The sequence below is a fragment of the Ovis canadensis genome, chromosome 1, assembly GCF_042477335.2.
Source record: "Ovis canadensis isolate MfBH-ARS-UI-01 breed Bighorn chromosome 1, ARS-UI_OviCan_v2, whole genome shotgun sequence".
NCBI lineage: Eukaryota > Metazoa > Chordata > Mammalia > Artiodactyla > Bovidae > Ovis > Ovis canadensis.
This window is the reverse complement of record NC_091245.1, coordinates 248704601-248727872: the sequence shown is the minus strand read 5'-3', so window position 1 is coordinate 248727872 and position 23272 is coordinate 248704601. Positions and strand designations below refer to the sequence as shown.

Here is a 23272-nt window from a genome sequence, read left to right as displayed (position 1 = left end):
AGCATAATAAATGTGTGTGGAAAATGTTCTCATCTTTTTATCTTGCTAAGGGTAAAGTGAAAGTGTTAGTCGATCAGTCCTGTTTGATTCTTTTGTGACCCCCATGGACTATAGCCTGCCAGGCTACACTGTCCATGCGATTTCCCAGGCAAGAATAATGGAGTGGGTTGCATTTCCTTTTCCAGGGGATCTTCCTGACCCAGGAATTGAACCCAAGTCTCTTGCATTGCAGGCTGCATTGCAGGCAGATTCTTTACCATCTGAGCCACCAGGGAAGCCCAGGAGTAAAGGATGTATACAAAGAACTGGAGACCAAACGAGGAGAAAAATGGAGAGAATGAAAAGCATAGCTTTACTCAAAGGGGAACCTCATTTAGTTTTTTCATTATTCTCAGCAAAATGAATGCTGAGCTAATTGAGAAAGAAAACTGATACTTGATGTTGTAAAAAACTTAAATGATCATGTTAAAGTCTCATTTCTTTCCCAGTACTCTGTGGCCTTTTTGTATTACATTGTTTTTATTAAAACCTTTGGATAAAATGAAAAGGAAAAACACTAGCTATTAGAAAACTAGAGAAAAATCATGAGAAAGGCCATTACATACAATCTCCACAAAACTTTTCAGATGACTGTTGTCAATTTCCTTCACCAAATAATAAGTAATATCATGGCCAAGGGCAAATCTAACTTGCCTTTTTTCCAGAAAGGAAAATGCCTAGTTATTTTGGAATAGCAAATGAAAGGAAATGTAATTTCTTCTCACCAGCTAAACCTCAAATAAACAAAAAGCATCTAACAATTCAAGGACGTGAACTTGAATCTGGCAGGGGGTATACTGAAGCAATTGCTAGACTCTCAGAATGTGCCCATCTGTGAGCCTGTGAGATAATGGATAGCATTTTTCTCAGCGAGGAACATCCAAGATATATTTCATGTTTGAATTTGGCCAAGTACTGGTTCAAGAATGTTCACAAACATGGCAACTAATCATTGAGGGCTTTAATAGAGAAGCAGCTTTATGTATGGTTTAATCAGATGGTAGCTTGGGAAAAGAGCAGAAATAGTTTTGTTTGTTTGCGTTAACAAATGGATTGATGAGCCAGACAAAAGAGGAAATCAAGAAAATCACTCAAGGAAACAGATAAGTGAAAGAATAAAAGTCAAATTCAAAATTCCTCCAAAAAGAATTTGTTATAAGAAAACATAAACGTTTTCGGCTAAATCAGAAATCAAACAGTGGAAGTCCACAGAGATGAAACACTAGATAAGGAAAGGGCCCCTGGGTGGGGCTGTCCCATGTCATGGGTCTTAGTTCCACCTCTGGTGAACCTCAGTTTCTCTTTCTGTAAGAAGGGAAGAATGTCTCCTGCTCTGTGCTAGAACAGAAAAGCCACCCCTGTGGTCACTTGCCCTCTCTCATCCACAACCAGCCTTAGCAGAGAAGCTATTTCTAACTCTCTCTTGAAAAAACTATTTCAGAATCAAGTTGATGAAGATCCAGTTAGAAAAAAATATTTGAAAGGTGACAATTTAAGGAGCATCATAAAAAAGATGAAGTTCATGGCTTGTCAGAAGTGATATAAGATTTGTTTCTTTGTTTCTATCACAAATAGGGTGAAATCAGTTCTTCCTGAAAGCTGATGGAAAGGTAAGCAGCTATTGACAACAGCTTATTGGACTTTATTCCATTTCTTTCCTTCATTTTCATGTATGTTTCTTGGGTTGAATCATAGGAAGTTACCATGTCAATTATTTACTTCCTGGGAGTGTAAGAAAACACCTTTATTTACTACATGCCATCCAAAGGGGATATTACATCTTGTTAAGTTTGCAAGGACAAAAATATGACAAGTGCACCCTATTCATGGAGAGTAGATTCCAAACGTACAACAGGGAGCCAGAGGTGTCTTTCCTTTCTTTACACACAACCATGGGAGAATATACACTCCTTTTCATAAAAGTGACTTTTGGGGGGACCCATTTCTTACAGAAGAATTTGTTTTGAGCACTTTTGTTGGGCAATGTGGTGTTGGTTGGAAGCATAAATAGACATGCAAGACTGAAAAATGAATTCTAGTTTCCAAGCCTATTAAAAAATATGTGGGGGATATTGTGTGGGTATCACGGGCTGTCAAAGCCTTGGATTTCTGAAATTGCAGGAACAGTGCTCTGTGTTGGGGGAGTGTTCTTCCTGGTTAGAGAACAGGACAGAGGACTTTCCTGCATCCAGGGTTAGGATTCCATGCTTCCACTGCAGGGAGCCCAGGTCATCCTGGATCAGAGAACTCATGGTAGGCATGCTTTCACATGCCTCATGGCACAGCCAAACAAAAAAAACACCAAATAAAATAAAGAACAGAAAGGGGCATTCCAGGTGCTCACAGATGAGGAGACTTGGGGCTGGAAGGGGTTGCCTCAAGCTCACATAGCCCGCAAAGTCAGGACCCCAAACCAGGACACGTGACTCATAATCTTGCTGCTTTGTGATCTCTGGGGCCCAGCTGCATACTCCTTGAATATGATTTCTGGTTTAGCTGGTGAATACTTGACTTTCTCACAAGGAATACTCTATTCACTTAATTGCTTGCATGTAATGCTTGCAATCATATTTTATGATAGAAACATAAGCATTTTATTTTCACAGCCAGATGGGATTCCCCAAGGATTCTTCTGATCATGGGGCAGGACAAGGTCAGCTGCACCAGTGCTCAGCTGACTGCAGCCATGGGAACCCTGTCTTTCCCCAACCCCTGGATACAGGGTGACTGAAGTGGTACATACACATGGAGTGGTCCTACCTCTGTGCACGTACTCTCAGTGAGGGACACGTGGCATTTTTGAACCACTGTTGAGCTGGAACAAAGTTATTTTGTCCAAAGAGCCCGTGGGTGGGCTTAACAGACAGGAGCAGTAAAAAGTGCCTTTTTGCTCCTGCAGAAATAGGTGCTGCCAGGTCAGTACTGGAAACCCCTCTCCTTGGGCTGGCTAAGCCTCAGCCCATGGAATTAGGGAAACCTGTAGTGTGTGGTTAGGAAGGAGGGTGGAACACATCAATTCATATCCCTGAATAAGGGTAACAATAGCAGTCTTTTATTGAGGGTCTATTTTTTTCTAAGCTCTATGCTAGATATGTTTACCATTGCGAAACTTACAACAATCCTGAGGGATAGGTATTATTATCGTGATCATCTTCATCATTTTACAGATTAGGGAATTAAGGTTCAGAGAGTTTGAGTAAATTCTGCAGTGTCACACAGCTAGTAAGTAACAGATAACCAAACCTAGCTATTAGACTCACCCCCATGCTGCTTCAGGCTAATGAGTTTGAACTTGACGTGGTAGGATATGGTATCAGGGCTGTATTCATAACATAAGTTAACCTGAGGTTTAATTTAAGCAAAGTCTGCAAATAGAAGACAAATTGATAAGACTGAATTTTCATAAAATACTAAAAATAAGTGTTCTGCCTCTTTTTGAGTAGAATTTTAATTGTAGAGCGTCTCCTTGTAAGAGAGCAGCTCAGGGGAACAAACCAAGTTTACTCAGAGGTCAAGAGAACTATATGCCAGGCAAGACTGGCCCAGTGGCTCATTTGTCCCAAAGAACAGGTTCAACAAGAACATGGTGTAAGTTCTTATAAATAGATTTCTACCTAGGGGAGCTGGGACCAACCTCTCATCCCTTCCCCAAGAGGATCCAGTAAGTTCCTTATCTATGAAACTTTGTTTCGAACTTTCAAAGATGCAAAGGGAAAGTGTGTGCCTGCCCCTGTAGGCCAGCTGTTGTGCTGTTGTTTAATCGCTAGGCTGTGTCCAACTCTTTTGCGACCTCATGGACTGTAGTTCCCCAGGCTCCTCTGTCCATGGGATTTCCCAGGCTGGAACACGGGAGTGGGTTCCCTTCTCCAGAGCATCTTCCCGATCCAGGGATTGAACCTGCACCTTTTGCACCTCTTTCGATGGCTGGTGGTTTCTTTACCACTGAACCACATGGGAAGCCCCCTATTGTACTGTACTAGTGTACTTTTGAAGGTACTGTAAGATTAATAGTTTTTCTTTATTGTTTATGTTTGTTTTTATGTATTATTTGTGTGAAAAGTATTATAAACCTATTATAGTACAGTACTATATAGTCTATTCTGTTGGTTGAGTATGTAGGCTAACTCGAATGAATTGGACTTAGGCACACACTCTTGGAATGGAACTCGTTTGTATGTCGGGGAATTCCTGTAGTCTTCTTGCCTCTCATTTCTGTAACAGGCAGAAGCAGAGGGTTGGAACCCCTCCCCCCCCTCAGCTACCTGCAGGAGAAGGCAATGGCACCCCGCTCCAGTACTCTGGCCTGGAAAATCCCATGGACGGAGGAGCCTGGTGTGGTGCAGTCCATGGGGTCGCTGAGAATTGGACACGATTCAGTGACTTCACTTTCACTTTTCACTTTCATGCGTGGAGAAGGAAATGGCAACCCACTCCAGTGTTCTTGCCTGGAGAATCCCAGGGACGGCGGAGCCTAGTGGGCTGCCATCTATGGGGTCGCACAGAGTCGGACATGACTGAAGCGACTTAGCAGCAGCAGCAGCAGCTACCTACAGTCCCTCACCTCCTAAAAACTGCATCTCCCTGGCCCTTCCTCTCTGCAGCACTGATGCCCTCAGTAACATAGCATCAAATTCTATGGATTGGGGGCCAGGGTTTTCTAGCATCAACCTCTTTTTTTTCTAGTCCCATTGCAACTAGTTCCATTTAGGGCCTTGTTTCTTTCCCCTAATCAAAGCTGTTAGATCAGTCTTTCTAAAACAAGACTCTGTCACTCCTGTCTACAGATCATCCGATTCTCCATTAGCTGCTGAATCAAATCCAGACATTTTCACCTGATGTGATACTCAAAATCTCCACAGATTTCCCCAAGAAAAGCCTTTGAATCCCTTCCTCTCTCACGGCCAGCCGTACATGGGCCAAGCTGCTGTCTTCAGTCTGTTCCAGGCACCCACTCTTATCTTTATGTGTGACCTTTGCTTCGTGCAGAAAAACTTAATAAGGACATCTTGTGTTTGTTTGATATTTCTGAGTTTTCAAAGTGGTTTCACTTACCTTATTCCATTTGAAAATCGTAGGTACTAAGTGGGGCAGATATGATTATACTCATTTTGTAGATCAGAAAACGTTGGCTCTGAACAGGCCTAGAGCCTGAGGTTCTACAGCTGAGAGGCAAGCCTACAAGCCAGATCTTCAAATTTTCAAAGATTTATGAAAAGACTGAACTAGCAAGAGAACTGTGTTCATTGTGGGTTTAAGCTGCAGTTCCTATATTTAAAATGAAGTTCCTGCATTTGCAGGAACACAAATGCCTCATACAAAGGCAAGACCAGGAAGGAAGGCCTCAGCTGGAGAGCACCAGCTTTACTTGCTGGGAGGTCAAGAACAGAGATTTTTTCCCCCCGCTTTTATTCAGGAATAGTTGACAAATAAAGATACTATATATTTTAAGGTGTACATAGTGATATTTTGATATACATATACATTGTGAAGAATTGATACTTTTGATCTGTGGTACTGGAGAAGACTTTTGAGAGTCCCTTGGACTTCAAGTAGATCAAACCAGTCAATCCTAAAGGAAATCAACTCTGAATATTCACTGGAAGGACTGATGCTGAAGCTCCAATACTTTGGCCATCTGATGCGAAGAGCCGACTAATTAGAAAAGACCCCGCTGCTGGGAAAGATCGAAGGCAGGAGGAGAAGGGGGTGAAAGAGGATGAGATGGTTGGATGGCATCACTGATTCAATGGACATGAGTTTGAGCAAACTCTGGGAGATGGTGAAGGACAGGGAAGCCTGGCATATTGCAGTCCAAGGAGTCACAAAGAATCAGACACGACTGAGCGACTGAATAACAACAATAATACACTGTGAAAGGATTATCACAAGCTGATTAGCAAATTCATCACCCCACATAGTGACCTTTTTTGGTGATGAGAACACTTAAGATGTACACTTTCAGCACATTTCAAGTACACAGTACAGAATTACAAACTGTGATCACCATACTGTACATTAGATGCGTAGAACTTACTCATCCTGCATGACTGAGACCCCTGTGACCCACATCTCTTCATTTCCCCTGGTAGCCGCCACCCTACTCTCTGCTTTTGAGTTTGACTTTTGTGGCTTTTGCTTGCACGTGAGATTATGCAAGGACAGGCATTCTTAACAGGCTAATTGATAAGAGGAATGGGATGCATCCATTTCACAGTGGATCATCTTCAGAAGAATGGGACTGTGAGCGCCAGGGATCTGGGGAGAAAGATTTCTCAGTAAGGCCCATCTGCGGACTGAGAAGAGACTTGTGTGCTCATAATAATCCCGAATAGAGCAGGAAATCAGCTAGAATTTAAAAATAATAAAAATGTAATAAAGTTCTTTGTTTATATCTGCATAGTGAGTCTGAGGGCCTTCAGGCCTATAAAACTGTCACTGGATTTGGTATCATTTCAACTTTATGAAGCACTTGATGTTTGCAAAGTGCTTGTGCAATTACCAATTACCATAATGTTCATCTTCTGAACACTGCAGTTCAGAGAAGGCCCGAGGACTTGAGATTGAGAGTAAAAATTAAAAAAAATAATAATAATAAAGGAAAAAGAATCGGTTAAACTAAAGACTAGGCTTCTGGGCTTATGCTGTTTAAGATGTGGGGTCCCTGCTCCTGAGAGGGGTCCCCTCCTCTCATAGGGCATGCAGGCAGCCGGGCCTTCTCTTGGGAGCTGCAAGTATGACCTTTGTCTACATGAAGCAGGGGAAGGAAAAGCAAAGAGCTTGGCACCTGCAACCAAGTTCTGCTGGTGCTGAGGGATGTGTGAAGAGGTGTTTGTGGCTTCAGGAAAGGGTAGTGAGGAAGGGACACAGCAGTTACGTGTGGTCTTTCCTGTTCCAGCTATTAAACACTGTATTTGTAAGTTGGAAAGCAGCTCTGGCTATGTTTACAGGCAGCAGGTCAGCGAAACTCAGCACACTGGTGGACTTCAAGGAATTCCAAGGAAATGGCTTTAAAGAATGTCAAAGGCAATGCTTTGAGGATGTGTCTGTTTCCTCTGGAAAAAGGTTAGCTCTCTTGTGCTTCTTCCCCTACATTCGAAAGCGTCAGTTACCACTGGTAAGTGGCTGACCCCAGGGCTGAGTGTGGCCTGAGGGCTGGTGGCATTCTAGTTTATCAGTTTGGGAACAGAAAACAGCCTTTTGTTTGAAAGTGGTTTTTAATCTGACATTTTCTGTCAGAGGTGCTCCCAATTCTGACCATGGGAAGGTAATTGTAAGACCAGAAGCTAAGCTGAATTAGTTGGCTTTTGAACCAGAAAACCTCCTGGTACACCCTAAAAATTTCACCACCAGATCATTTTCCTTAATGGAAGCTAAAAAAAAAAAAAAAAATCAATCTCTTAATGAAATGACACCTTTCTATTTTAACACATTTGTGTTTGGAAACATAAATATATTTAAATTTATTTTTAATTGAAGGATAATTGCTTTACAATATTGGTTAAATTTCTGCCATACATCAACATGAATTAGCCATAGGTGTACTTATGTTGAGGCTTCCCAGGTGGCATTAGCGGTAAAGAACCCACCTGCCAATGCAGGAGACGCAAGGATGCAGTTTCCATCTCTGGGTTGGGAAGATCTATGGCAACCGGCTCCAGTATTCTTGCCTGGAGTATTCTTGTCCCATGCACAGCAGAGCCTGGAGGGCTACAGTCCCTGGGGTCCCAAAGAGTTGGACAAGACTGAGTAACTTAGCATGCATCCACCTATATATGTTTCCTCCCACTTGAACCTCCTTCCCAACTCCCAACCTTTCCCAGCCCTCTAGATTGTTACAGAATCCTGGTTTTGAAACACACACACATATATATTTAAATGACCTATTTTATAGGGCTGTAGTGATAATTTATTTGTTTTTCTGGCCACACTGGCTAGGAATGTGAGCTCTTAGTTCCCCAACCAGATCATACCAGCGCCCCCTGCATTGCAAGGGCGGAATCTTAACCACTGGACCGGCAGGGAAGTCCCTGAAACAAATATCAAGGGTTCCCAAATGTTTTTCAAAGGAGAATAAGAACATTCTTGTCCTCATTTTCATCCACACAGAAAACAGGTGGGTGTTCTTGAGAGCAACTGTCCAGAATTGTCCTAAGTTTATTGTTTTCCCTGTCACCCCTCCACACAGCTGTGAGTTCTCATTATAGCAAAACGGACTGTGTGACTCTGTGCTTAAAGCAAGGCCTTGGTCTCCCACTGTCGATTAGATAAAATCCATCTTCTTGACTATGACACGTGTGGTCCAGCCCAATCTGTCCACATGAGAACTCTCTAGTTTCACTCCCCACTGATCTAGCTTCACTGAAACTCTTAACATTTTCCAAACATCTCACACCCTGTTTGTGCCCCTGCCTGAGCTGTTTTATTGTCAGAATGCCCTTCACATCCTCAGTCCAGCTCCTTACAGATTCTTACCCCCCCCGCCACTTTTTCCTCCCTCTGGTTTCAAAGTGACTTCCATGTAGATTCTCTGATTCTCCAAAACTGGTGAACTGGTTACACACACCTCTGGTTTCCATAACACTTTTTGCTCATAACTTTAATACAGTTCTTAGAGTGGTGGCTGCTGTCTCTACCTCGTTATCACATTTTGAGGGCAACCGTCATTTCTTATTTATCTCTGTGGCTTCAGAAGAAGCTAGAAAGCATACTTATATATATTTTTCTCTTCTCGAAAAGAAGTATTAGAACAAAATTTAGTTAAAATGATTAAAGGTAATTTAAACAACATATTTATTTTTTCCAGGGGAAATAGTAAAATTCAAGTTAATTCTGGAAGCATTAAATGTGTAGGTACCTGATAAATGACTGTCAGCAGATGAATCAGATTTGTGCCAGAAAAGGAACTCTCAAGGTTCTTTAGCCTGTGACACATTACCCTAATGCTAGCCATCTGAATTACCAAAGGAAAAAAATTAATACCAATGAGAGGGAATTGTTTAAAGATTTTTTAAAAATGTGAACCATTTTTGAAAGTCTTTATTGAATTTGTTACAACATCACGTCTGTTTTATGGAGTTATTTTTTGTATGTTTGGCGGCAAGCCATGTGCCATCTTAGTTTCCTAACCAGGGATTGAACCAACACCCCCTGCACTGGCAGGTGAAGTCTTAACCACTGGACTACCAGGGAGGTCCCAGTGAGAGAGAATTTTGATTGCACTAGGTGTAGGGAATAAGAGTTTCCTCCTTGGCTCCATGGGCTGACCCTACAGTTCTCTGGAGACTACGTCCTATTTCATCTCCCAACTCTGTCTTTCAGGCAGCTTTACTCAGGCTTCTACGAGCTGTTGATGCCACACTTGTCATAAGACCCCCTCCACGGTATTCCCTCTGCGGAGAATACTCTTCTTCCCTTCCCATTGTTTAATTTCATGTCAGGAAATCCCAGTTCCTCCCCGGACTCTTTCCCACAGGACTAGAAGAACAGCAGTGATTTCTCCTACAGTTACTTCCCCCATTCACGACCAGCACACACACCTCTTTACCCGCTCTTACTTATGAGTTGGCGTGACCTATGCTGAGGATACGTCATCACCATCCGCCTTGTGGAGTGAACTCTCATCAGAGCAGGCCCGTGTCTGCCCGCATGCCTTGTGCTGTGTCTATAGCCGCTTCATATGCAGATCAGGGCTGAGTACCTGCCACCCGCAAAACAGACTTGGCCTCTGTCTCCCTGTCCGGTGAGAATATATGAACCATAGCAACCAAGGCTCATGCTGCTAACATGTCTCAGACAACACGTGGATTTGTCGTCAGCCTGTAAATGGCTTCGTTCCTGTGACTGAGAAGGAGTGACCAAGTAGCAACGAAAGACAATTTAAACAAAATACTCTTTTTTCCCCTATGGGGATGAAATCCTGAAACTAAGTTCAAAACTGACCACATTAAGATTATATATATTTTTTGTCAACCTTAACATTTTTTCCTTCTTCTTTATTTCTAATAAAATGATTCAGTATGTACTGACCTAGAAATCTTCAAATGTAACATTGCAATGCTAATGACAAAACATGATGGCTTCACCTACCAGGTGCCATTAAAAGATTTCCTTTATCACAAGAAGGTACAAGAGGAATAATTATCATTGAAGGCTTGTACAGCTTCCATTGTGGGCAGAAAAATTGCTGTACTTCTCTGTCAAGTCAAAATTGCTCTCTATGGTGTCATTTCCAGAAAAATAACTATGGGATGAAGTACTATAACTTAGAAAAATCGTAAATGAAACAATCACATGTGCATCATAGGGAACACAAGGAGGTGTCGAACACCCAGCTATGTCCATTGACTCAAATTGAGTCAGAAGAGTTGCATTTGATTTACAACCCGAGTGGAACCTTTTGTTTATGGATACTGAGACTTTCTTACTGTTTTAAAATGTGGCTATTGCAACTAAAAATTATTACAGGCCTACATGATCATGGATATTTTAGTCACCCAGAAATAACAAATGACAATGAATACTAATTACATTACATGATGCCTTCTTTGAAGAGAAACAGACATCAACAGGTAGTGATGACAATACTAAAGCTCACATTATTGCGTACTTTGCTGAGTGCTTTGGGTTAACTCATTTAATCCTCAAAACAAACTTATAAGGTAAGGACTTGTATTATTCTTGTCTCTCAGCTGAGAGACTGAGGCCCAGAGAGGGTAAATAACATTCCTAAAAGGACACAACTAGTAAGTGAATTCAGTTCAGTTCAGTTCAGTCGTTCAGTCATGTCCGACTCTTTGCGACCCCATGAGTGAGTAAGCTACAATAAATCCACAAACCTTGACCCTGAGCCAGACCTTCCTCTATTTGATAAAAACCAAGAGTAGAATGTTGATGTTTATCTTTCTTTACACCGTTATCATTTTCTGGAAAGACATCTGTAAATCAGAAACTTAAAAACAGAACCAGATTGGAATGTGAGCTCTGTGAGAACTTGTCAACAGCTGTATTCCTCATGCTGAATATAGTACATGACTTACAGTAGCCTCTTGATAAATATGTAATGAATACATGAATAAACAGAAGAGAGGAAAGCCTAACGTTGTGCTTTTCAATGAGAAAGTGCTCAAAAGATTTTTAAAAAAATGGACCTCTGGTTCAAGACGGCAGAGTAGAAGTACCTGTGGTCATCTCTTCCTGACAGAGCACCAAAATTGCAACTAGCTGTTGAACAACCATTGACAGAGGATGCTGGAACCGTAAAAAAAAAGATACCCCACATCCAAAGGCAAAGAAGAAGCCACAATGAGACAGATCCATCTTAAGCGTCACAGAAACCAATAAAACTAGTTGTTTTGAAAAAAAAAAAGTTTTTTTAAAAAATGGATTAAAAAAATTTTTTTATGAATCTATTTTAGAAGAGGAGGAGTCACCTGATTTCCTATTTGCATAAATTCAGATTTTCATTTTGCTTACAGTGAAGATGAAATGAGAAAGCATTCTCATTTAACAGAATTATTATTAAAACTTTTACAGGGGATAAAGCAAAACAAATCAACGATGCCAAAACTCTTACAGAATCCTGAGATTATTGTAAAAAAACTCAATTATCTATCATCTTGGGATCCAAAACTTTCCACAATCACAGTAGATTATGCAACATGTTCAGGCAACAATTCACAATGTCATACTTGTAGTCACTTGTCAAGACTCCAGAAAAGTTTCAGTCCAGTTATGGAATACTTCAATGTATTTAGGCCACAGGGTCTGAAGAAAATTGCACTATTTAACTGTTTTAATCATGTTTTGGCTCTGAGAGATGGTTGAACAAACTGCCATCAGTACAAAGCTGAGTAAATAACTAGCCAACTTTTCCAATGGACTTAATCAAAACAGAGGATAGTGTTTATTATTCCCATGATATGGAAGAAGAAATTATGGAAGAGCGAAGTTATGACCTGAACAAAGACAGCTATTGGCAGGTACTGATAACATCCCCCTACTTTGGTTCTCACCAAGCAGTCAAGGAACACAAGGATCCAGGAAGCTAGTGTTTTCTTTTAGTGAATTTTAATTTCATTATACTTAAGTGCTAAATCAAAGGTTATCTACAAGATCTTTCTACATTAGCATTTGTGAGGACAAGGATGACCAAAAACCAAGCTGCATACCCAGTGGATTAACCACCTGGGTGAGAGGGCTGGCTGCACCACTGCTGAAGCTCAGCTCTTTCCTGCAGCCAGCATCCTGGGAGGGAAGCAGTTATAATGCTGTGTACATCCTCACATGGGATACCATCAGGGATGTATTTAGAGGGAGTCTTCAGAAAGCTGACTGCTTACATTTGTTTCAAATCGTTTGAAGTTTTGGGGCTTTCTGAAACCACTTATGGAGGTATCTGGTTACATTTTGCAAGTAAGGGTGACAAATTATTTTAATTTATGGCTCCCTAAAAAATTCCCCCCATTAAACTCTGCTGGTGCCAATGTCTCTCTTTCCCACACTAAAGATCACCTGGCATTTCAAGGAGCTCTGGAGTTATGATGGATTTTAATGAGTCAAATAAGCAAGACCTCATGAGAGTCAACCTTGCCTACCTCGTTTGCTATTGGCCTCATACCTACCTAATATGTTGTCTGGCACATAGTAGGCACTCAATAAGTTCAACAAAAAGCATCTTACTTATATCCTCTGCTATCCCTCTGGATTTCTGCTTAAAGTAAAACACATCCTACTTACAGACTGGTCAAGTTTTTGATGAGCTACTCAAGAAGCTATCATGTCAAATTACCAACTGTAGGCCAGGCATACTTACAACATAGCATCACATGTATATTAACGCTCAGTGAAGGGACTCCTGGAACAGGGACCCGTGGATTCTTCGGGTGGACACAGCCCACTCTTTGTTGATTATGAATGCTGCCTCCAAGTCCTTCACTGACCTTGGAGGTGTCTTTTCCCTCGTTTGGGCTCAGTTGCCTCATTTATAAAACGGGAATCACAGAGCTAATATTCCTTGTTCCTCTGAGAGTTTTTTGCGAAGTAAACTCAAGTCATTCACAAGGCCACAGTACCAATCCAATAAATAATTCATAGATGCTCAGCTAGTCAGAGTAGAAAAAACTGCAATGCAGTGATCATCATTTAAAATGGAAATTGCTGCTCACAATATTCATACCTATGATTTAAAATAAGCATGTCTGTGTGGGATATAATGAATTCTGTCAAGTTTTAAGAGGAAACGTGTTCTTTTTCCTTCTTTTTTTCTTTTAAGACTACAATGCCATTCCAATACCTGGTTCCAAGCATCCTTTTGGATTATCCTGATGTTCACATTAGACTTTCCCTAGAAGGCAATGTCACTCTTTTGTCCAGGAGGGGGTCTGGCATCTGCCACTTTTCTTGCCAGACTTTTTAATGGAAAACTCAAATGCCACAGCATCCACACATCTGCCATGGGTTTTATATTTTGTTAGTAATATCTCAGTGCACAGTTCATTTCAAGCCAGTGATGGGAAGGAAGTCTTCATCCATGAGACTTTATGTAATTCTGTTACTGTGTCAACTTGCCAATCCATTGTTATCTTTGTGCTTTCTTTACACTATGTAAAATGTTGGCAACCACAGGATAACTCCTTATTTTTGGTGGTTGCCAGCATTCAGGAAGTGCTAAAAATGATTTTAGGCTGCCCTTTTTATTTTGGAAAAGGTCATTCTTATCCTCTGTCATTCACATTTGTAGAACAAATATATACACATACTTAAGGAGAGAGACAATAAATGATAAAACAGAGAGACAGTAGGAAGCAGACAGTCCAGCTGCATTATTAGTCACCAATGAACGGGGCAACCTACGACTCCCACACCAGCTGTAACACTGTGAATCTAAGCAAGCCGTTTTATCTGATGTCTTAAAATCTGAGTAAGGGGGCATCAATTTCTTCTCATTATAAGAGATTGTTAGTGAGGATGATAGGTAGCTCTGAAGTTCTGACTTCTGTACACAAATAAAATCAATACACAATTGGTGAGATAAGATACAGTCACTCAGACAGACAAAGGCTTCTAAGCCAGAGCCAGGCTTGCATAGACAAGATCAGGTGTGCTAATTAAACCTAAGGGAAAATGGACCAACCATAGGAAGGAGATCAGTGAGGCAACAGGGATCCAAGTGGACTGTGGTGGCTGTCCCTGCCAGGGACACTGAGGCTGAGGGGAGAGGTGGGTGTCCATGGGATGTGCTTTTTGGTGCTAAAAGGCAGCCTGGGTGAAAACAACTAGGATAACCTGCTCTGCCTTGCTCTGCTTTCATACTCACTTAGCAACCTTCAGATAATTAATTGGATTTTTCTGTTATATCAGGGTGTAGAATGAAGGTGCCCTGGATAGAAAATGTTGCTTGCTTGCTTGATTCATTCATTCAACGAATATATATTGAGTGTTCACTGTGTGCTAAATACTATTCTATGCCTTGAGTACAGACTCAGATCCCTGTCCCCAGAAAGCATATATCCTGGTTGGTGAAGAATATTATAACAAATACAAAAAATACACACAGTGTCAGATGGTAATAAGCATAATGGTGAAAAACGAAGCAGGGAAGGGGTGAGGGAGCGCTTCTCTTGGGACAGCTACTTCACATATGGAACCTGGAAGGTCTCACTGCTAAGCTGGATGGAAGAGTTGAAGGAGGGAGGCATGTGAATGAGAGAAGAGTATCCCAAGTGAGAGGGCAGGAAGAGGAGCAGTGCCAATGCCCTGAAGCAGTGAGGTGCTTGGTGCATCTCAGGAAGGCCACGGGGGCTGGAGTCGAGTGAGCCAGTGAGCAAGACGAAGAGAGGGGGCCGGAGGGACATCAGGGACCAGACTGTGACTTGACCCTTCCGAAGGCTGGGAAGGACTATCCCTCCCCAGACTTCCCTGGGGGTCCAATGGTTGAGGATCTGCCTGACAATGCAATGGACATGGGTTTGATCCCGTGTATTGATCGATCACTTATGGGGAAAACCCCATATGTCACTGGGCAATTAAGCAGCTGCACCACAGCTACTGAGTCTGTGCTCTAGAGCCTGCTGCTGCTGCTAAGTCGCTTCAGTTGTGTCCGACTCTGTGCGACCCCATAGATGGCAGCCCACCAGGCTCCCCCGTCCCTGGGATTCTCCAGGCGAGGACACTGGAGTGGGCTGCCATTGCCTTCTCCAATGCCTGGGAGCACAACTGTTGAAGCCCGCATGCCCCAGAGCCCGTGCACCACAACGAGAGAAGCCACCACAATGAGAAACCCGCACACCGCAGTGAAGGGAAGCCCCCACTCACTGCAACTAGAGAAAGCCTATGTGCAGCATCGAAGACCCAGCACAGCCAAAAATAAATTTAAAAGTAAAGAAATAAAGAAAAAAGAATTTCCCTCCCCGCCATGAGGATACCTATGATGATTTGGGAATTTGATGTTTGCTTTCTACTTGTCCCTCCTGGAGTTTGGCTAGAGTGCATCCATTTCTATGAAACTAAGCCATTCTTGGAGTCTTTGGCATATTGAACTCTCTGCCTCTGAAAAGCTGAGAACCTGATTCAGAAACTTGGAGACTCCTCAGTGGTAGTGTTCTTAGGGTGACCTACCAGGATCCCTAACCTTGTGTGGGTTCAGTCACCAAGTTGTGTCTGACTCTTTGTGACCACGTGGACTATGGCAAGCCAGGCCTCTCTGTCTCTCACCATCTTCTGAAGTTTGCCCAAGTTCATGTCCATTGAATCGGCGATGCCATCCAACCATCTCATCCTCTGTCGCCCTCTTCCCCTCCTGCTTTCAATCTTTCCCAACATCAGGGTCTTTTCTAGTGAGTCCATCTGTTTGCATCAGGTGGCCAAAGTACTGAAGCTTCAGCATCAGTCCTTCCAATGAATATTCAGGGTTGATTGACTGATTTGATCCTCTTGCTGTCCAAGGGACTCTCAAGAGTCTTCTCAAAGCATCACCCCATATATATTCAACAAATGTATGAGATGTGAGCTCTGCACGACACAATGTGAGCAGTCATAATAGTCACTGCTTTAATAGTGAATTCTGAAGGTATGGAGATGGGGTTTACATGTAAATAAGGGCTATCAAGGACACAGAGTTGTTAATGATAAAGTTCATTTAAGGGTATTTATGGGTTTTAGATTGTGATAGATCTGGGCTTGAACCATGGAACTGACACTAGGTATGGAACCTTAAGAAAGCTATTTAAGTCCTTTGAGATTTTGTTTCTTTCACCTCAAAGAGAGGCTTTGTGAGAATGAAACTGAAAGGGTGGTTATTAGGATTAAACAAAATAATGTTCTCAATGGAAAGCACTGGTGTGCAGTAACATCTTCCCCTTCTCAATTTCTGCTTTGCATCGCATGACTCAGAATTGCTGCCCACAGGGAATCATAATGAAATCTTAATTAATCATCAATTTTGGCACCATAGGCTTCCAGCAACGTTCTTGAATGAGAGAGCTCAGGCTGTTTCATCAGAGGTGGACCCAATCAGTAGTCCATTTGTGTGGTATTATACCCTTAGACCCTCCCACTCGCCTACAGAGCTGTGGAGGTGACATGAAATTATAATGTAAAGTACTCAACACAGTGCTTGGCCATTGTTCAGCCTTATGGAATGCTAATTTTTACTATTTTTATTCTTCTGTAGCTTTTGGAAAATTTTTGTAGGAATACATGTGTATTAACTGGGCTTCCCTGGTCGCTCAGAGGTAAAGAATCCACATGCAGGGCAGGAGATACCTCTTGCACAGGAGACACAGATTCAATCCTTGGGTCAGGAAGATCCTCTGGAGAAGGAAATGGTAACTCACTCCAGAATTCTTGTCTGGGAAATTCCACATACAGAGGAGCCTGGCAGGCTACAATCCATGGGGGTGGCAAAAGAGTCAGACATGATTCAGTGACTGAACAAAAACAATAGTATATATTAATTATGCTATGATAAAGTAAAAAAAGAAAACAAAACTATATGAGCAATAGTGACTTGTTTTTTATTGATACCGATGGTGAGCAGCAGCAGCAGATGGTGAGCTGAGGATCTTTCTTCCTTGAGTCTGAATATTGGACAATAGTTGAATGTGGACTGAGTACTGTGACACTTAAGATTTATGTCTTTTTTTGACTAGGCTACCTTGTTATTCAATCAAACTCTAAAACTACTGCAGGAAAATAGATGGCTAGTGGAAAGCCACTGTATATTATACAGGGAGCTCAACTTGGTGCCCTAAGATGACCTAGAGGGGTGGGAAGGAGGCTCAAGACGGAGGGCATATATGTATACTTATAGCTGATTCATGTTATTGTACAGCAGAAACTAATACAACATTGTGAAGCAATTATACTCCAATTAAAAAAAAACAACACCCTAATCTAGGTGTTGCTATGGAGGGATTCTGTAGGTGTGACTAGCATCTACAGTCAGTTCACTTTAAAGAGATGATCCTCAGTAATGTAAGTGGGTCTCATCTGATCGGTTGAGTGGACTTAAGAGGAAAATGAGGTTTCCCTGCGGAAGAAGAATCTCAAGATTACTGAATCTTAGCTCCTGCTTGAGAGTGTCTAGATTAAGAGCCTACCCTACAAATTCTGGACTTGCCACCCTTACAAACTCATAAGCCAATTCCTTGAAGTAAATCCATGTGTACGTGTATGTGTATAGGTACACGTATGTATACGTGTGTACTCCTTATTGATTCTGTTTCTCCGGAGAATGCTGACTGATAAAGGTACATACAAAGGCTCATTTATTCTTCTTTTTCTCTTGTCAGTAATTCTTTATGATGTTTCATTTGCAGGATGCAGTTTTACTAAAATGAAACTTGAGCGGCTGCAAACTGCACAGTCCATTTCTTTTGGCCTCACAATTTCTGTCTTGGCCTGAGCCAGGCAACCTGACCCTAGAAGAGGGAGATCACCTGTACACTGATCGAACCTGGCATAGCCTACCCATGAGGTCCATGGGGGTACAGCACCGGGCTTCTGGGGGGGACAACAGAATGAGCATAAATGCCAAGAGAATAATTTATCTCTAAAAATACAGACAAATCAAGAGTGTACAGAGTGGAAATTGGTCGGTTTTGCTACTCTTTGGGTATGAATTCAGAGCATAACTGGGATATAAAAGCTCTGTTTTCTAAGAGAAAATATATTTATGCAGTGATGGTCGTCCTGCAACTTCTAGAATGAATGCACAGGAGGACAAATTACCATGAGAAGAGATATTACTAAGGGTGTTAAGCCTGCTTTCAGTTTTGCTAGTCTGTCCATAATCACATGGAAACAATCCCCTGGTGAAATGTGAGACAAAATCTATGACATCATCTGAATTTAGTGTCATTGCTCTGAGATAAAACTTGAGGACGGTTGCCACTTTCATTTTCTTGTCTCCCAGTTATTTTTTTCCATTTTATTTCTTTTCTTCATCGTAAAGCATTCCTTACAACACTGTCAGAATTTGAACAGAACCATCTTTTATCTAATTTCTGATTTGCCATTTTGTGATATTGTGGTTTATGATAAGAAATATCAATTTGGTCTTCATTCCTAGTTTTGTCTCAGAGCTCCTAAAACCCTTAAATTTCCTAGGTGATGATAGCAAAAAGGCATCCTTTGTTATGTTAATGGGTGACATTTGGACCTCGTCTAAGGTCAGGAGCTGGATACCAGGAGAACCAATCATGTGATTAGAGGGTTAGAACTTTCAAGCCCTGCCTTCCCCACGTCTGGGAAATGGGGAAGGGCTGGTAATGGATTTCAGTCACCAAGGGCCAATGATTCATCCATTGTGCCTATGCAATGAAGCCTCCATAAAACCTCAAAAGGATGGATTTGAGAAGAATTTAGCGGTTGGTGAACAGGTGGAGATTTGGGGAGAGTGGTGTACCCATAGAGTCCGTGGGAGTTCCATGTCCTTTCTCTTGTGCACTTCTTCCATCTGGCTTTTCCTGTTATATCCTTTTATAATAAACCAGTGATCCTGTAAGTAAAATGTTTTACTGAGTTCTGTGAAGTTTTCTAGCAAATTAATCGAATCCAAGGAGGAGGTCATGGAACCTCCAACATGTAGCCGATAGATTGGAAGCATAAGTAGCAACCTGGGCTTGTGGCTGGCATCTGAAGAGGTGAGGGCAGCAGCCTTGTGGGACCAAGCCCTTGCCTGAGAGGATCTGACACTGTATCCAGGTAGGCAATGTCAGGATTGAGTCGGGCTGTAGGACACTGAGCTGGTATCCAGCACGTTGCTTGGATGGATGGGGAAGCCTCTGTTCACACAAGTCAGATATCGGGTCCAGGAACCCCAAACCATTATCTTCCCGTACATTTGTCATAACCAAGCAGCCATGATATGTACTCTTTAGCCAGATTTTTATAACTTCTTACAAATTTGGTTATTGATACCTAAGCAATGGCAGGGGAAATATATTTCTAGAAGAAACACAACCTGGAACCTAAACCTGCATAACCTGCTAAAAGCCAGGGGCCCGTGAATGGTTAATGAGGTACCAGCACCTCCTGCAGGCACTTAATGGCCAAGATGGGCCACTCTTAGGGTGGAGGCAGCCTACACTGTCCGTGAAAGCTCAAGACTGAGCAAGACAAGGTATTTGTCCATAGATAACAGGAATATGGAAAAACAAAACCATAATCTCAGAAAGCCTCTACCTTCCCCATCTCTATTTCATAATTCTTGGAATGCTCTACTTTCCCAGAATTGCTTTCTAATTTTAACCTTGATTTACTTTTGATTATTCGAGTCACTCTTGTATTTTTCTACAGTCATTCCTCTAATTCGTTTTCCTTTCTGCTGTGAATTTCCTGTATTTCTCTCGCCTCCTCTTCCCTTTCCGCTTTTAGCTCTTCTTCATCTTATTCTTTGACTTTCTGTTACCCGTTCTTAATTCTTCTTCCTCTCCCACTGATCTGCTGTGGCTTAAATCACTGCCAAGCTGCTTTAAAATCACCCAGTGACTGACATTTTCTCCCTGAAAGGAGAGGGATTTGTGACTGTGGAAAACTAACTACAAAGACCCAACACATTCAATTTTCAGCGCAATTCTTCCCTTTCTTCTGTGGCGCTTTTGCCTGGGATTAGAGATGGACCGCTTACTGCAACTCACAATGGCAAAGCCCTCCAGGCCTGACTTCTTGGCCCTGTGAGTCACATGGCAACGTGTATCTGAGCCACTATGTTTACACTGATTGCTAGAATTTTAAAACTGCCCTTGACTAGGAAAAAAAAAACACACACAAAAAAACTTCAGTGTTTCCTGGAAAACAAAGTAGTATTATTTCACAGTGTGATGACCGGACTCACTCTTCTCCTTGGACCATTCCTTCTTCCTTCTCCCCCTTCCCTTTCATTTTTTACAGCATGAAACAAAAACAGATAAATGGGTTCCTAGCAGAGGGGTGAAGGAGCTTTGTCATCCTGACCGACTACACCAGAAATAAGATATTTTTACAAAGGGATGAACAGTAAAATAGGTCCATTTTTCAAGACTCCACGATTTTGTCATCTGGCGTTAGGAAATTGTAGATTGTCACACACACACACCAAATTCAGTTGTTTCTGAGAGATTTCACGTTAGCTCTTCGCAACACGTAAGTATAAATGACATACGTTTTAATTATTTGAAATCATTCTTTTGGTTAAATTTGGTCACAAATTCACTTTACCTTTTGGTGTTTCTTGCAGAGCAGAGGCACATACCTCAGTGATGAAGTGCTCAAAGTTCATCTCTGCCATATAGAAGGATCTGGAAGATGATCATTATCAAAGGATACTTGTGGTCAAAGCCATACCACATTCTGAAGAGCCAGGCACTCTCTGATTTTGTCGTGCTTTTACCCAAATTGTTTGCTTCCTGGAGAAGGGACAGTAGAAGAAGTCATTAGAGAAATGATCAATATAAAATACTGACATATCAACATTAATATATAGTATGTATTTAGTATATTTTAACTATATATCAAATTGAACCACTTAAAAAACAACTTTCCAGGTAGAGGCATTTTTATCTAAATAGTGAAGCAGCTGCCAAGCAATTAGCTCATAGATCTTGCGATATGGATGAGACTCTTGTGGCATAATTCAACATTTACTTTTCTTAATAATCCCTGTTTTATTAAACAGCTTAGAAATGCCACTTTTTTGACACCAATAAAAATGATATTTCGGTCAGATTGCTGTTGTGGGAATTTGGCAGTTACTTCTGTCAAATTTGGATGGTATTTATTTATGATTTACCAAAAGGTCAAGACTAAAGGGCTAACAGTCTAATCATTGTTAAACTAGTTTTCATTCATTTTCTTTTCGATAGATCATTACCAAAGGCTCTGGTTAATTTTTTGATATCTTTCCCTTCAATTCTGAAGTTTTGAAATAGACATTCTTGTTAAGAAGCCTATAATAACTGAATGTGTTTATCTCCCAGCCCCCTTGCCTCCCATCTTTTTTCCAAAAGGACCACAGTGGGAGGGACAAAGAAAAGGAACTAAGAAGGACAAAAAGAAAGCATTTGGTGGGTGATTATGTAACAGTAGAGGATAAAAAAGTGAGAAAAAGGGAAAAGGTGAAAATTTTTTTGTGAGCTTTATACCGGTAGATGATAATGAACATTGCAGTGTGGTATGAAGGAGATTCAGTGACATTTTATCTTTTTCTTTGTATCCCATTTCACATATTAAGAAAAGAAAATTCCGGACTTCAATCAGTTGCAGTTATCTCCATCATTAAAAGCATTTATATATTAAAATGGATTTCATTGCTTTGTTTGGACCCTTGGTTTCCATCTCCAAATGGTTTCAAGAGTTCACAGTCCACTAGTAAGTGAACATTCTCAAGAAATCAGGATGCATGGAAGACAGTGACAAACCACTGGCTGCTCCAAAGCCAGCCTTTAGATTAATCTAAGTTAATTTGCTTCATTTAATGTATTTACTTTTTATTCCCCTCTCCAGACAGTACCACTGATGGTTAATGATAAATAACTGAACACAAAAGGCTGTATTCTGCTTCAAAACACATGTCACAGCAGGTGCTTCAGTGCCATGCCTCACAAACAAAATGGGGATGTAAGAAAGCTTAAGTGTGATCCCTTTCTAGGTAGCCATCTAAACTCTGTCTAAAATGGTTGAAACAGAACCTCAGCAATAAAATGAAAACCCAAACTGGCAGGCTTTCTCATTGGTGGTTGAAGATCTCTGATTTCCAACATTGAATAGTTTCCTAAATAGCATTCCTTAGCATGCCACTGTTCTATGTGATGTTGATGGAAATTCTGTACTAATCATTCAGGAAAAGGTGGGTTTGAGCATGTTAAGCAGGACTGCTATTTACAGAAATTTTTAGAATCTTTCATTTATAAGTGAGCATTGTAAACTTTTGAGAGGGAAGCTTTTCTCAAACTTACCTAACCACATGCCCCATCCCCAGCTCCTCAGTGGGACATCCATGATCTTTCCATGGATGTTTGAGTTCCATAGATCTGTTTTCTGATACACCTGGAATGCCATGCCCTGTTATCTAGAGTTAGAATTTATTCATTACATTTCCAGTAAAAGGAAACCAGGGTGTCCAGTTCAATTTCCATTCTTCCCTGAACTTTTCTCTAGCTATTTCTACCCTGCAAAAGGTGTCAGATTTGCAAAGTTGTTGCTATACTTAGTGTTTTCTTCATCATCTTGGAACATTTGCAAGCTGTTTCTGAGTCACCATCTCTCAAACAGGTCAGCAGCTGGGGCACAGCTGGGAGAGTAAAACTGTTCTCCCTAAACTAAACTAGGTAGAAAAGCTCTGGGCCAACACTGGGGAGTTCTTGTTTGCTTTCTTCTTCTTCTTCTTTTTTTAAGAACAATAAGGAGTTACAAATTTAATCCATCAAGAGGCATAGTTAGTTTTGATAGCTAGTCTAGTCAAGGCTATGGTTTTTCCAGTAGTCATGTATGGATGTGAGAGTTGGACTGTGAAGAAGGCTGAACGCTGAAGAATTGATGCTTTTGAACCATGGTGTTGGAGAAGACTCTTGAGAGTCCCTTGGACTGCAAGGAGATCCAACCAATTCATTCTGAAAGAGATCAGCCCTGGGATTTCTTTGGAAGGAATGATGCTAAAGCTGAAACTCCAGTACTTTGGCCACCTCATGCGAAGAGTTGACTCATTGGAAAAGACTCTGATGCTGGGAGGGATTGTGGGCAGGAGGAGAAGGGGACG

At 41.4% G+C, this 23272-nt stretch overlaps 1 protein-coding gene across 4 annotated transcripts in view; it reads right to left on the bottom strand.

The window, feature by feature from the left end:
- The window catches only part of SLC9A9 (solute carrier family 9 member A9), a 651239-nt gene that overhangs the window by 99871 nt on the left and 528096 nt on the right, over positions 1 to 23272 (bottom strand). The window contains exons 14-15 of one of the 4 annotated variants that reach the window (XR_011251201.1): positions 20737 to 20924; positions 7469 to 7755 (exon numbers count right to left, since the gene is read on the bottom strand). Coding sequence is in view for 3 of the 4 variants with exons in the window: in XM_069563219.1 (XP_069419320.1) it covers positions 20787 to 20924 (138 nt within the window). In the remaining variant the exon portion in view is untranslated. Of the gene's footprint in view, positions 1 to 7468; positions 7756 to 20736; positions 20925 to 23272 lie in introns of those variants that run through there. The other 3 variants (XM_069563210.1, XM_069563205.1, XM_069563219.1) reach the window with 3 other exon arrangements.